We start from the raw sequence: 15,381 nt of genomic DNA on the forward strand, positions 1-15,381 counted from the left end.
AAGAGCTTCAGGCTCAATGTCAGTCCAAGGATGAAGAAATCCATCACAGAATGCTGTATTTTAATAAAAGGATTTCAGTTACTTGGCAGTATAAAGACATAATAATGCGTGTGACATGCTGTGGTGTATTGCTTCAATGATCAAACTGAACATTGGAATAATAGCAGCATTGAGAAGAAAGGAAAAATAGGATATCTGATTTGAGCATCATTTTTTCTTCTATTGATTTCTATATTTAGCATAGTGTATGGCATGTCAGGCCCTGGTTATAAAGACCTGTAAAAGAAAGTATTTGGATTCCTGATCTTGCATGATAGGAATCAAGCCGCATATGATGCATAAACTTCCACAGAGTTGGATGGATCCTAAGGAAGATCCGCTACCAGATGCAGATATTGGGGGTTGTGTTAAAAGCTTGTTTGCAGACCCACAAACGAGCTGAGAGAAGTGACAGCAGGTGGGGGATCCCCAGTCACACCTTCCCAACAGTTCCCACATCTGTCACAGTAGTCATCATCCATCAGGTGCCCATCTCTATATGGTCAGGGCAGCACAAAGTCCCAGCAGAAGACAGAAGCTCAGATTAAGAACTCAAAGGGAGGGACAGCCTGTTCAGGCCCTCCCAGGGCTGTCCTAGAAGCACTATCAAGGTAAATCAGTGCTGGACCTCTCCTTTTGGACTGAGGAGAGATGCTGCCTAGGGTGTGGCACTCAGTATGGGATGCAGAGGAAGAGAATTTGGGGTTTGATTAGGGTTTTTTACAGGGAAATAGAGGGATGAGAGAATAAAAAGCATTGGATGTGTGACTCATTTGTCTGGCCATGCACAGCTCTTTACCAGGGTAGAGTGTCCTGTGTTAGCAAATTCCACTTCTAGCTCTTCCTGGCTGAAGGGCATCTAGTCTGTGGCCTCTGTGTGTGTGCCCAGCAACTAGACCCAGGCAGAGGCCCATGTGTTCATGGTGCCAGCAGCTAGAGCAAGCACAGATCTGGGTGCTGGCAACTGGGCAAAATGAGGTATATATATATATATATATATATTTTTTTTTTTTTTTTATGTGTGTGTTTTCTGGTACCTACTGGGAGATATGTGCTCAGCCTTGCTGCTGTTTGGGCTGGGGTCATGGAGCTGTGGCTGCCTCCCCTTTGTCAGACTATTAGAGGAGGCTCTATCCTCAGACAGCAGTAACCCATTCCCTAACATGTTTCTCTCTATAAAGGGAGATTGGATAACCTGGCTGTGTTCCAGGTAGGTATCATGCTCCTTCTGTTTTAGTCTCCTAATGAACTGCCTCGTTTCTAAACATCTCTCACAGCCATTTGAGCTGAGCTGCATAGCAGAAAATATGCAAAGTAAACATGAAGCTGTGCCCCTATTCTGTTTGCCCTTCCCCTCTCCATGCTACCAAAAGGTGGGGGATGTTTTCTCAGTCGAGGTAGTCACCATAAAAGTCTATTTTAATTTCTAACTTTATGCTTTTTATATATTGTGAAAATAAGTTTGGATATATTTCTTTCTTTTTCACTTAGAATTTCTCTTACTACTGTGCCTTCCTTCTTGCTTCAAGAGGAAGAAAAGGAATAGATTGTTTAAGCAGAATCTGGATTTTCTGTTTACAGAGCAATAAATGTTCTGAAATGAACTGCAGTTGTATATGTTGTAAAATTGCTTTTTTTTGATGGGTTAATAAATCTTAGTCAAAGGTCTGAATGACAAGAGATATTAAAAGCTTGTGTTGCCTGACAAAACCAAACAAGCCAACCATCTTTTTGCATTTCTTTATAAATACAGCAAAGGGATCAGTATTATTTAGATTGACCATGGCTCTCATTTTATTTGCAAAGTCTTTGTCTGTGGGTCTTCCAAAGTTTGTGTGGCTTTTTCAGGTGGGTTTTGCTTGTTTGTTTGGTATGGAAAACATAAACCAAAATCAGCTTAATTGGCAAATGTTTAAAATGCTGTACTTCTTCAAAGAGTACCCATGTTCATGGTGTAGACACCTTCCATTCATTTTTGCAGCTATGAATAAGCCTAGAGAATTTTAGAGAATTTAAATCAGTGTTTTCAAACCAATACCTACATTGATCTTGTGGGGTTACTGTTATGTCACTTTCATGCATAGACATATGAGACAAGTCTACCCTATATTCACCCTGCAGAAAGGATCCTTCCAGCAGCTGGATTTAGGTACTCAGTTGTCCCTGGATCCCAGTCTTGCGCTTCTGTCATTCCACAGAATCTCTCCTGTGCACACACAGACAGATGTCTCGGACAGCCCCAGATGCCACAATCTTTACAGCAGCTGGCCAAGGCTGGACTTTCTGTGCTCTTGCCCATAGGGTCATGCCTGGCTTTCAGGATACTTCACCTACTTGCCTGCTGCTCCAGCATGCTCTTTGCTAGAGCCTTCACACCCTCACCTGCCCACCTGTCATCACTGCACTGCTGCACTGTGGGCACATGGGACTCCTGGTCCCATGGCAGGACTGGCACTCCATGCACATGTGTGTGCACAACAGTAAGCCCTTGCCCACAAAAACGGTTAGAAATGGAGTTTAATTGGAGGAGACAGGACAGACTACACAGACTGATGCAGGAATGGCCAAGGACAGACGGCCCCTACTGATGCCCCACCAGCCCCTTCTATCTCACATTGCCACAGGGTGCCCTGATCCATGGAGCTTCTCCTGTTGACATGTCTGTGTGTTTCTGGCCTTGTGGCACCAGGAGTGGCTGGACCAGGGCCTCACAGGGCTGCTGGGGCTCATCCTGCTCCATCAGGCAGCACAGGAATGAACTTCTGGTAGACTGCTGGGATGTGTGGCTGCTGGGATGTGTCTGCAAGCAGCTGGTGCAGGGTGTTTCAGGCTCCCCCATCTGCCCTTGTTTCTGCTATTCTTCTTCCCCTGTACAGTTCTATCACATAAACTATTGTGTGTGTGCATATATGTATGTATTTCTGCATATGAAAATCTTCAGATCCCTCTCTGTAGAAACTTGTCCATTTTAAGTGCTTATGTTCCATACATACTCTGAAAATAGTATTAATATGATGTTTCATAACCACAGAGTATTTGGAAGGAGAGATTCTTATTAATTAAGATCAGCTTACCTAAACTGTGTTCCTTTTCTGCAAAGATGGTAGTCAGGAAGGCAACCAAAGCAGAGAGAAAACTTTTTTAGTTTATAGGGAAAGTAGAAAAACATGTGGAGAACCTTAGCTGGAAGCCTGCATTACTACCACTGTGAAGCACAAGAACATCTGATTTAGAAAAACATTTTGAGTATCATGAGCAACATCTTCACTTTTCGTTTGGGTGTAAGATACTGGGTATCTATGTGAGCTCCCTCAACAGGATAATTGTCACTTGATTTTGTAAGATTTTTTTCTTGTTACTTTTTGTAACAAAGTTGAAATATGACCTAGTTGAGCATATAATAACAGTGTTTCTAGACAGAGTAATTGTTTCTGTCCAGTTTTAATTCATCACCTTGATATCCAGTAGAACTACTTAACCCTAACCCTACTTTTGTTGTCAATGAGGAGGCTGTTCTCTGTGGCTTTAAAAGCATTGAAGTGATTTTTTTGCAGATGCAGGGTCAATGAAGAAAAAAGAATTTTTAGTGTCTTTTCTCACACTGTTCTGCTTGCTAAGACTAGAACTTACAAACCTTTGAAGACTATAAAACAGGTATTTTTAGCCACACCTTCAAGATCTGCAGACCCAGAACATAAATCCCTGATTCAGTCTTTATGTGTGGATGAGATTTTCAGTCCTCAATCTTTAGATATATTTGCTGTTTGATTTATCAATTTTCTCCATTCAATGATAAATCTAAGCTATAAGCTCACTAGAAGCAGCTGGAATCAATTAGCAAAAGCTTGAAATATAATGGAAATAGAATATTAGATCACTACCACTTCATAAAAAAAATTTAAAAAAGGAGAAAAAAAATCACCTGTACCATTTCCTGTGTGCTGAATGCTGAATCACAAAGTTTAAGATTCTCTTTTGCTTGTTCATCTTACAGGCAGCCTATCCTCTTTTTTTTTTTTTTTTTTTTTTTTTTTTTTTTTGTCACAGCATATTTTACCTGGTAGCCAGAACATATAATTCAGTGGACTGTGTAGCAGTGATACTTTTTCACCTTGACACACCTGCTGCAGTCTGGTTAGTCTGGTTTCCCTAGGGAATCTTTATATAATGTCTGGGTGCTGAAGCTTCCGAGTTATCAGTAAAATGCTGCTTGTAGCAGTTGCTTGTCAATTTATCCAGATTCTTGGCAATATCTTGGCATCTATTTCTGAACTGATTGTATTACTGTATTAGAGGTATTTTCTTTCAGGTCATGTGTTGTGATGGTTAGAGCAATGTAAAATCACTCTTTACAGTATGGCATGATAGTCTAACTAATATATAAATACACATAGTCTAACTAATATATAAATACACATAATTTGTTTTTAAATAGAAGAAAAGCAGAATGGGCTGTGTTTACGGAGAGAAAACTCAGATTTTTTTTCCAAAGGAGTGTGTCTTACAAGCACATTAACTCTCATTCAGGTGCTTCTGTGTAATTTGACTTCAGGCATTTGCAGAGAAGACAATTTGATTTAACGACGAAGAAATGTGTTTACATCAGTACTGGGGTGACTGAGTCACTTCCTAATGGAGTGCTTTGTATTCTCATCATAGGTTTTCTAATGGTCACTTAGCATTAATTTTTGTCTGTATTTTTTGCACATTTTTCATTCAGGCCTTTAAATTTACAAGTTCCATTACAGTGCCGTCTGTCTTTGCAATGAATCTAGCTGCACACTTTTGAACGGGAAAGAAAACCCAATAGATTTATTTCCTGTGGTCAGAAAAAAAAGGTAATTACAATGTCTGGTGGACACTGAGTTGACCATGAGCCAGCAATGTGCCATTGCAACAAAGGTGGTTGATGAGGAGGAGTCTTGCCAGCAGATTGAGGGAATTGATCTTGCCCCTTTACTCAGCACTGGTAAGGCCACACCTGGAAAATACTGGGAGCAGTTCTGCACTTCCCAGTACAAGAGACATTGAGCTGCTGGAGGGAGTCCAGCAAAGTGACACCAAGATAATTAAAGGATTTCAGCGTATCGCATTTGAGGAAAGGCAAAGTGAGCTTGGAGAATAGAAGGCTCGGGGAAACATTAATGCAAGTAAATACCTGAAAGGAGAATGCAAAGAGCCAGGCACTCTTTAGTGGTCAGAGGCAATGGACACGAACTGAAAGATAGAAGGTTCCCTCTGAGCATCAGGAAACCATGAGGTTTCCTTTTTCACCATGAAGTTGACTGAGCACTATTGCAGGTTACTCAGAGAGGTGGCAGAGTCTTACTTCTTGGAGATACTCACTGTCTAGACCTTGTCCTGGGCAGTAGCTGTCACTGCTTGAGCAGGAAGTTGGCCCAGGTGACCTTCAGAGTTTGCTTCCAGTCTCAGTCGGGGAATCACAGAATCACAGAATATTCTGAATTGGAAGGGATCCACAAGGAGCATCAGTTCACCTCTCAAGTGAATGGCCCATACAGGGATCAAACCCACAACCTTGGCATTATTAACACCATACTATAACCAGCCATCCTGGAATCATGTGATTCTGAGTCCATACAATACTTATATATCATTTGCACATTTTCTCTGTATATATGTATATTATGTGGGGTCCATTAAAAAGCAATAATTAGTTAATAATTGCATAGCAAAATAATGGCAACAAGCTTTAAAGTAACAGTTCAAAAAGTTTCAGAGATGTGGACACAGCTTAAATGGGAAATTAGCCACCTTCATCCCTTTTCTAAAGACTCACTCACTGTTGAAGGTCAGCAAATGCAGGATACTTCAGATCAGCAGATTCATTAAGTAATTCTTACTTTTAATATAAAGTAATTATTATGTTGGATGAGCAAGTAGTGTTCAATTAAGCATATGGCCTGATGAAGTGTTTTGAGGACTTTGCCCATGAGAGGTTGTTTTACAGGCAAATATGTGGTAGTTTTCCTTTTGAATTAGTCTGCCATCTGTCAGTTTTATACCCTGTTGAATCTGAACATTATTTGTGGTTGAAATATACAGAATGGGAGGGGTTTTTAGATAAAAATTATATTAAGAAAAGCTAATGAGAACCAAGATAATGATAAAGTTGTTTCTTTGAAGAACCGAGTACTGAAAAGAAGTTAGGGCAGAAGTTGTATGACAAGCATAGTAACAAGTTGCTGATACCATGGCTAGTATTCCCAAAATAATGTTCATGTTAAGCCAGTGTCATGACTCTGTTAGTTACTGATCGAATGTATCTCTTAAACTGAATAAGCCTTATGCCACAGAGAGAGAGGCTATCTGTATGGAGACCATGTACACCATGTATCTATCCATGTGCATACATACACAGAGTTAAATAAACATGTTTTACTATTTTTGTTCATTGTTTACTCTTATACATTAATTTATATGTTCACCTTATTCCTTTCATGGAAAATGACCTGCTAGTCTTCCTGTAAGCATGCCTGAGTCAAAAATAAGAACTCAGAGCCCTTGAAGTGACTGTTAGCATTCTCTTATCTGGTAGAGCTGGTCTAATAGAAAAATAAGGACAACTTGATAACTGTGTGTCATCAATGCATTTTAAAAAGTGTTTCTATGTGGTATATACAATAGCTAGATCGTATCAGGGGAATTTCAACAAAAGCATGTTGAAATATTTTGAGATTAAGACTTAAATAACTTTCTACATGTGAATTCATTTTTAAGAGTATACTAATTTTCTTATTTGCAGAAATATTTGGGCTTGGAGTTTGCAGTAGAAAGAAATTTTCTAGAGGAGCAGTCTGTTGTAATGGTTGATTCACATAAAACTGCTTGATATTCACTGGCTTTTCTTCTCTGCATTTTTCATAGATCAAAATACCTAGGTAACTATTGCTTCCCTAAAATAAACAAAGGAAGCTGATAAAAAACAAGCTAGAGATTAATGTGAAAAACACAGCTTTTCTACTGGAATCTAAAAAAAATGATTATGACTTTTTTTTTAAACTTTCCTTTTAATACAAAATACATTCTTATTAAAAATTTTGGTTTTACCAATAATAATTGTATTGATCTAGTAGAACTTGAGTGCACTTACAGTTAATCCCTCATTCAGGGTTAGGAGAGTGTGTCCATTGAATTATTTATTTCTCATAATAAATACTTCCAAATAGTTCAATATTATATGTAGTGCATGTAGAAATAGTGGGTTTATAATGAATTCTTGTACTTTTGGTGGTAGATTTCACATTCTTTAGAAATATTGTATTTAGAACACAGAAATAATTTCTCAGGTAAAGAGAATTGTGAAAGAAATTTTGAGTTCTGGGTTTCATTTTCTTGCAGAGTCAAAGCAGCTTTGCAAACTAAGAGGCTGAGAAATCATCCTTTAAAATCACAGGACAGTTACTTAAACAGATCTGGTTATTGATATAATGAGGCTTTTCATTTCAGATGTGATATTTTTAGATTGCTGTTGCAAAAATAAATTGTGGAATTATGGCATTCCTTACCATAACCCAATGGCCACAGGTGGGCTACTGTTGAAGGAGCACGTTCATAAATACTTGCACAGCTGTTTCTTGGGTTAAAATGTACAATCAGCTTTAGGCATGGCAAGGTAGGATGAGGGGATGAACCTGTATGATTTAGATACTGCCCAACAGGAACATTTATATTCCTCTTAACTTTAGGAGCTAATATTTTTTTAAACTTAGTTTTATACATTCTTCTCCACTTTCCTCTGGAAGTCTATATTGAGAAGAGAGAATTGCCATTTTTAATGTGGTTTGGGATTTTTTTTTCTGTAGTTGAAATACATAGAAAATGCTTATTAGAATTTTGTTAGTGTTTTGTTTGTTTTATTTAAAGGTGGTAGTTAGTTTCTGGCTTTGTGCTTGGAGTTTTATGCTAGTAATCTTAAATATTTTCTACAATAACTTTCAGCTTTGAATTTTGAAAGAAAGGCTCTTTTCTTCCTGATCAGGAAGAGTTAAAGTGTAATGCAGCTATATCTCACTAAGTCACTCCAGACTGGTGACACTCTTTTGTACAGTTCAGTGAGAAGCTTGTAGGGAATAGAAAAAAAAGGACCATGATGGTTTTGCACTCCCAAAGAAAACCTGTTTAAAGGTTAATGCCTTTTCTGGCCCTTTTTCTCTTTATTGAAGAAATTAGGAAATGACCTTATGTCTAAAGCATATGTGGGCTGTTATTAACACTTCAAACAAAGATTGCACAATCACTAAATAATGTTTAGATGAAATTCATGTAAATTTCACTATGCAAGCTGATCTTTCTGTGTTGGAAAATAACACTGGTCAAGGAGGCGTTATAGAACAAAAACAAACTGTTGCCAAAATAGATTTAAAAAAAATTAGCTTGGTCCATGAGAATCAAGTGCCTTCTGCAGCACCTGCTGAGACAGCTGTAGGCAAGTGATGGTGTCCAGTTACCCAAAACAAAAAGGAAGGGTACCAGCTCTGACAGCCTGCACTTCTGGGTTTATCCATATTGCCTGTGGCAAAAAGTTCATTGCTTTTATTCAGGAAATACTTTTGGTGCCTACTTCCAATTTCAGTTCGAGACTTTGAATTTGGATGCATCAAAACAGTTCCTCCTTTGGATGTACCTGGCTTGTATCTCTGATGTGTTTTCTCAGAAGATGGGCCCAGCCTCTTGTCCAAGGTGTAGAGTGATCGTGCAGTAGGCAACAGGCAGAAGGTGGAACACAAAAAACTCCTAGATTCTTGGAAAACCATTTTCACCATAGGGCTGGTTTCACCATATGGTTTCACTGTATGGGAACAGGTGTCGTGGAGGTATGTGGAATCAGCATACTTGAAAATGCTCAAAGCTCACCTGGCCAAGGACCTGAGCAGCCTGCTTTGGCTGGACATGTGTTGAATAGGGTGTTTCCAAATGGCATTCAGGCACCCACTCAGTGTATTTTATCCTACAGTTCTGAGCTCTGCATGCAAGGTGCGTTCCTGGAATGTGTTGTGTCAAGGAAAAATTACATGTCAAGGAAGTCAGTGGGTGTGATAAAGATAGTTCTCTGTGGAACGGAAGGCAGAACAAATTAACTATTTCATTGTATAAAGTTAATTTTTCAGCCAGTTAGTTTAGAGATAAGTGACATAAAACTCCAGCATGTTATGCAATATGAGTAGCCTCAGTAGAGAACATCATGAGTATTTGCCTTGTATTGTCCATAAAAGAACAAAACCCTTCTATGGCTAATCCAAGCTGCAGTTGATTGAGTTAGATTTCTGCTGCTGGGATAATTGGACACTGTTTCAGAAACGCCTGAGAATTTCTTGAGGCCTGTAACACAAGTTACCATACAAAGTTCCCAGTGTGCTGTCCTCTAAACACACAGTGCTCTGTGAAAAGAGTGCTCCAGCCATCTGGAATGATCAGAGTAACCCTGCATGTAAATGTGACCTTCTCCCTGCCTCACAGAGCCGCTGTGTCTGGGGCTGACTGTCACTCACAGAAACACTTCCTTTCATTTGATCAAGTCTTGAAAACAAGCAAGAAATATGAAATTTCTCCTCCTTCTTCTCCATCCAAACCATTTTATTCCTTCTGGCCTTCCTTGAGATAATGTTCTGTGAACTGGTTTGTGAGAGAGAAACTGCTGGTGTGGTCTGAAATGTAAAGTGGCATTTATGTGAGAGCTAGAAACCCAGAGTAATCTAATTATGTGCTCATGTAACACTTTTTTTTTTCTTTTTTCCTTTTTGAAATTATGCTAATGATTTTTTTGTTTTGTACATTTTATGGTAAATAATTTGATTATTATACTGGTCTGCAACATACTTCTAGTAGTGAGTTAATAAAAATCTGAATTAAAAAGCATATGTGTATGTAATTTCCAAACAGTTCTTAATATGAATAATTGACTCATAAAGAATGGTGGCTGTAGTTAGTATTCTGAATATTCTGATGCTTAATTAAGTTGAGTTTTAGTTTCCAGTTTATTCATTTGTTATAGAATTTAAAAACATATTGGCTTACTCCTCATTTTCCTTAGTGGAACTAAGTTGTGGGGCTGCAAGCTGCATTACTTTCTTAACAGCATATTTATTATGATTCTGTTATCCCTGGCTGGTCAAATTGGCACGTCCTTAAAATAAAATGAAATGTAATTTATTATTGTATTCACTATTGGAATTTTTCCCAACTATTTCTGGAAGGAGTGTAAGTCCAAAGATTAGGAGAGAAACAGTAAATATGTTATTTCATTATTGTTTTTTCTTAATTCATCAGAGAATTAACACAGGAGGAGACCAAAACTGCAAATAATGCACCTGCTTAAAATGGATTCATTCAATAATGTTTAAGTAACTCTGATGGTAAATGGGTCACCCAGAAATACATTTTCCCATTGTTCCCAGGTATTTGGATAATGAAAACATAGGAAAAAAGAAAATATAAGTTGAATTAAAAAATAACCCAGCATCTGTTTTATGATGTTAAAATTGTTGTTTCCTCTCTCTTTTTGTGAGTTTGCACCACTTCCCATAAATGACATAAATGATGCCCCTTTTAAGCATCTCAATATTTTGTATGGGATATGAAAGGATCTGTGTTGTATTCTGAATTTTATTATGGTTCTTAAAAATCTCTGGGTCACTCACATGACTAACACTATTGGTTAATACTGGAATTATTTTGAAAATCTAAAATAAATTGAGTAAGGAAAAATTTATAAAGTTGTTGAACAAACCACAAGCCATGATTGCAGTAGTAATACCTTTCAGATTTATAATTTACTTCTTAGATGCTACTTAGTTTTGAATTTTAAGCATGTAGTATGGGCTAGTTTTTCACAAAGAAAATAATAAAAACACTTCTGGCAATGAACAGTCAGCAAGTTATCTGTAGGAATGAAAGGCCTGGGCACCTTTTGGTTTACAGAAATCAAGTGTCGTTCTGATATCCATGTGACCTGGCTGTACTTGGTGAATTTCTTCCTGCAGCCTGTCTTGGGGCTTTTTTTAGAGATATAATGAAATTTAAATTAGTCCTTAAACATTTATAGAAGAATGTATTGTGCATATATACATAAATTAATGTATATGGGTACCAAATATTGTTACCGTGCAAATTTTACAAATCACCCATCATGCTTTTGACCAGTTGATTAGATTAGGAAGGGGGAAAACATCAATTAAAAATGAAGGAGTTACAGAGTATGAGATGCAATCCATAAGAAGCCCAAAACATAATATGTCACATTCTGATACCAAGTGTTTCTGTGTCATTTGAGGACAGGTGATGAAAACTTTCTTTTCATTCTTTCCTTACAGGACAATAGATGGTAGTGTTAAACTTGCAGATGGATTCTGCACATATAAATCATGGCATCTTTAGTCTCATCCTTCAGTCTGTTTTAGAGCTGTCTGTTTTAATAGTGTCATATGTGGTCAAGGATACTTGTTAGATAACCAGTCCCTATGCATATATATTATATTATATTATATTATATTCACAGGTCTTCCAAAATCTTAATTTTAAAACTGATTTTAATCTTTCATCCTTCCAGCCTTCTTGGTTATCACTAAGTGCAGTAACACTTCCAGATATCCCTGTTAGTCACATAGTTATTCCATCCAGACTTTTGCAGTATATAGGGTAGAGAAGGCCTGCTGTACATACCAAGAGCCTAACTAACATTCTTTTCTTATATTTGTGCATTTAATGTAGGAGGATGAGGTAATGAGGTGCTGCAGTAATATTATTTCTTCCTCTGGTTACATGATTAATTTTTCCTTTTCTAGATTCATAGAGTGAACTATAAATTAATATACTTTGCTATACTTTTTTATGCATTTAGTTCATTCCAAAGTGAGAACTGTCCTATATTAGTATGACCTTTTGAGAGAGCTTATAGGAGTAGTATTGATCAGTGACACAAGTTTTAGAAATAATGCACAGAAGCAGCCAGAATCTCAGCTGAAGTCTGTATAAATCTCATCTGTCTCTCAGTTGGAGTGATGCTGATGTTGCAATACTTATGCAAAATGGGAAAGAACTTGGCTGCTTTCATATCTCTAAATTTAGTGTGTGGGTGTTCCAGGACAGTGAAGATTTTATAACATCTCTGTGTATTAATAAATCCATTTTGTGTGTGAACCTCTGTAAACCTTTTGTCAGCCATTAAAAATGTGACTGTGCTGTTGACAATAAGTTTCAGTAAAAAGAAAGACTTAAGGAAGACCTAGTACACTTATTTTCTGTAACATGCAAGACACTGTAATTATGGGTCATTTGCCTGGTTTCTTTGGTAATTAAGAGTTTTAATTGTGTCTAGTTCCAGGGAATTAGTTAAGCTTTTCGTTATGCATATTGCCTTCCATAATCATCGGCTCCTCTCATATAGTAAGCTAGTGACATCATGGAAGTCAATTAGGTCTTTCAAGACAGAGCAGTGAAGTACATTCTTTTGTATGAGCTGGATCAGAAAAGGTTTCTGAAAGGCCTTGATAATGCTCTTCTTTGCAACATTTAAGCTTATTATTCAAAAAGCAAAGCCTGTCAGAGTTTCATTTATTGTCCTCAGAGTGCTTAAGGTCATGAACTAAGCTATTGTTAAGAACAAAACCTATAGACAGAGCCATGCTTCCATTCTAATAGCAATTGTATGAAGCTTTCCAGGATCAGCTGGTTACATATTTGTCATTAGTAATAGTAATAGTGATCAACTTTTGAAAGTATCACATTGTTTAAACACGAATGCAGTGACTGTATGAAGGAAATGAGCACAAAAGAGATTGGTATGATTCCTTTGGCTCACTAAAAATTATTAATTAGGTTTTATTTTATTACATGCAAGGTAGAAAGCCCCTTTTACTTTTCACTTCACAGACTCCAAGTTGTTGCTGATATGTTGAAAGGAAAGAATCAATACTTTAAAAAGAAAGTAATCAGGAGAGGGTTCTTTAATTTTTCTCCTTCCACAGTCCATATATACCTTCCACAGTCCCATATATACCATAGATGGGTGTATATAGGGCAGACATTTCATACATCTTGCAAAATTTTTTTCTTTGAATGTAATAAAGCTTTTGCAAGTTGCAACTTGGTTCCGTTAGAGCACAGCTAGAACAAACACTGTGCATCCTTTATGTTCTGCAGTTGTGTGTTTCAGAGCCTAAAAGGTGCAGTATGATGTTGTATGGTCATAAAATCATAGAATATTCTGAGTTTGAAAGGACTCACAAGAATCATCAAAGTTCAACTCCTGGCCCTGCACAGGACAGGCTCAGGAATCACACCATGTGCCTGAGAGCATTGATTACTAGATGTGAGGAAAATTGCCCGAACCATCCCAACATCTGTTTTCAGTTACTAAAATTACTTGTTGCAGTGATTTTGGCATTAGTAGCAGTAACAGTGTTAATAATATTGATAATAAATGCAGTATGAATTGGAGAAGTGTTAGAAACCATGTGTCAGTATAGGTCAGAATTTTTCAGGTCCTTGGATGCCAAAAGTTGCTTTGGGTTATACATGACCAAAAATCCAAACTGAATTTGCAGGTCATGGACAGGAAGAGGCAGGAAGAGATGCTTCATTATATAAATTCTAGAATGAGCTCCAGAAACATTATCTTTCATTATATAAAATTTAAGACCATATGATTTTTATATGTTTATCTTATTTATTATTCATTATTCTGACATTAAATTACAAAATCCACATAAATAATGTATGATTGTTTTTAACAATTTTAGCTTTGCTTCCAAACTGCAATCTGGAAAGATTGTGACTATTGTAAGGCATGGAAGTTCTACCTGATTAAACTCTCTCTTCTCTAAACTCTCTCTTCCAATATAATTGCTTGTTTTCTTTCTCATCATTGATTTGCAAGAATTAAGTAAATAGAGTATGACTTTGACAGCACTTTTCTTATAAGTAGTGTCTGTCTTCACTAATCTGAAGTTCTACTGTTGACCTAGGTAGTTTAGTGCTCCCCATATCTTGTTTATGTAGGAAATGCCATACCAGTGAGTGAAAACACTGCTTTTGCCATTTTGCAAGTTTTGAAGTTGGTTTGGAAAAGTTAAATTGCCTGCTTATTTAGGCACTTGCTTAATTTTACTTTAAGCTTGTGATTAAACACGTCCCTATTAAAGCACTTAGGAACATCTGGATAACCACTTTCTGGGATTTAAGTAAGTGTATTGATGTTTTTTGAATTGAAATTAATTAAAGGTTAATTACCATGCAGATGTTCAAACTGAAAGGTTTGCTCTTGTTCTAATTAGGGGTGTCTAAGACAAGAACAAAATTTAGTTTTCCTACTAAGTTTCATTCAGGATCATTCTCTCTTTTAAAACAAGCTATTAGAAGTTCATAGTAACATTGTAATTATTTTTTTATCCTTACCTTTTTGTTTTTCAGTGTCTTGTGTTTGAAGATTCACCACAGGGAGTCAAAGGAGCCCGGGCAGCAGGAATGCAAGTGGTTATGATTCCAGATGAACACTTAAGTCCAGATTTTAGAAAGGAGGCAACACTGGTGCTGAGGTCCATGGAAGATTTCCAACCAGAACTGTTTGGTTTACCAGCATATGATTGATGCCTAATACCTATGAGCATGTTCTTGGCTGGAGATTAATTTAAAGTGAAATGAAATTTGATTTCGGTTTTATGATTGTTTTTAATCTTCTACTTTCTTTCTCAAAACTAGAGCACAAAACATTGTTAACCTTCAGTCTTTTAACATTCTGAAAGACTGTTAAAAGACTGACAGTCTTTTAACTGTCAGTTAAAAGACAGTCAGACTAACAGTCTGTTAACATTTAGTCTTTTACACATTACCTTTGATAAATTGTCTGGAATGTTTATGATTTTTCCTTTTGATAAATGCAAAATTAAAGCAGCATCTTTCTGTTAAGTGAATCCAGCCTTGTTCTATTCACATCATAATGTTTTCTGGAAATATTATGGAACTATTTAGACAATTTATTGTAACTGCATTGGAAGCTTCTTGTTCTGTTTCCACTTTAATTACTTACTGTTTACATCTTAATCAGAAATCTGTTCTGGATTGACTTCTATTCCATTAAAATGTTTTTGATACTGTTATTGCTGTATGTTTATCCTTTTTCTAATCCCATTGATGCCTTGGAGTGGCTACCTAAAACAGAGGCTAGACAAAGTTAAGAGAATAAAGTGGGTATTATTTTAAAGGCCTTCAATAGATAAACTTTGGGCAGTCAAAAGCCACCCAGAGGCTACACCCAAGGTGGACGGCAGTCACACGTTTTTCAGACAGATATGTTTTGTCTCTTTGCATATCAGGGGTTAACTA

General features: G+C 37.0%; 1 protein-coding gene across 2 annotated transcripts in view; it reads left to right on the top strand.

Moving 5' to 3' along the window:
- The window catches only part of PUDP (pseudouridine 5'-phosphatase), a 65,949-nt gene extending 50,799 nt beyond the window's left edge, over positions 1-15,150 (top strand). The window contains exons 4-5 of one of the 2 annotated variants that reach the window (XR_010995918.1): positions 14,470-14,753; positions 14,845-15,150. Coding sequence is in view for 1 of the 2 variants with exons in the window: in XM_068180115.1 (XP_068036216.1) it covers positions 14,470-14,646 (177 nt within the window). In the remaining variant the exon portion in view is untranslated. Of the gene's footprint in view, positions 1-14,469; positions 14,754-14,844 lie in introns of those variants that run through there. The other variant, XM_068180115.1, reaches the window with a different exon arrangement.
- The last annotated feature ends 231 nt before the right edge of the window (positions 15,151-15,381 follow it).

Source organism: Anomalospiza imberbis, chromosome 2 (assembly GCF_031753505.1).
Source record: "Anomalospiza imberbis isolate Cuckoo-Finch-1a 21T00152 chromosome 2, ASM3175350v1, whole genome shotgun sequence".
Lineage (NCBI taxonomy): Eukaryota > Metazoa > Chordata > Aves > Passeriformes > Viduidae > Anomalospiza > Anomalospiza imberbis.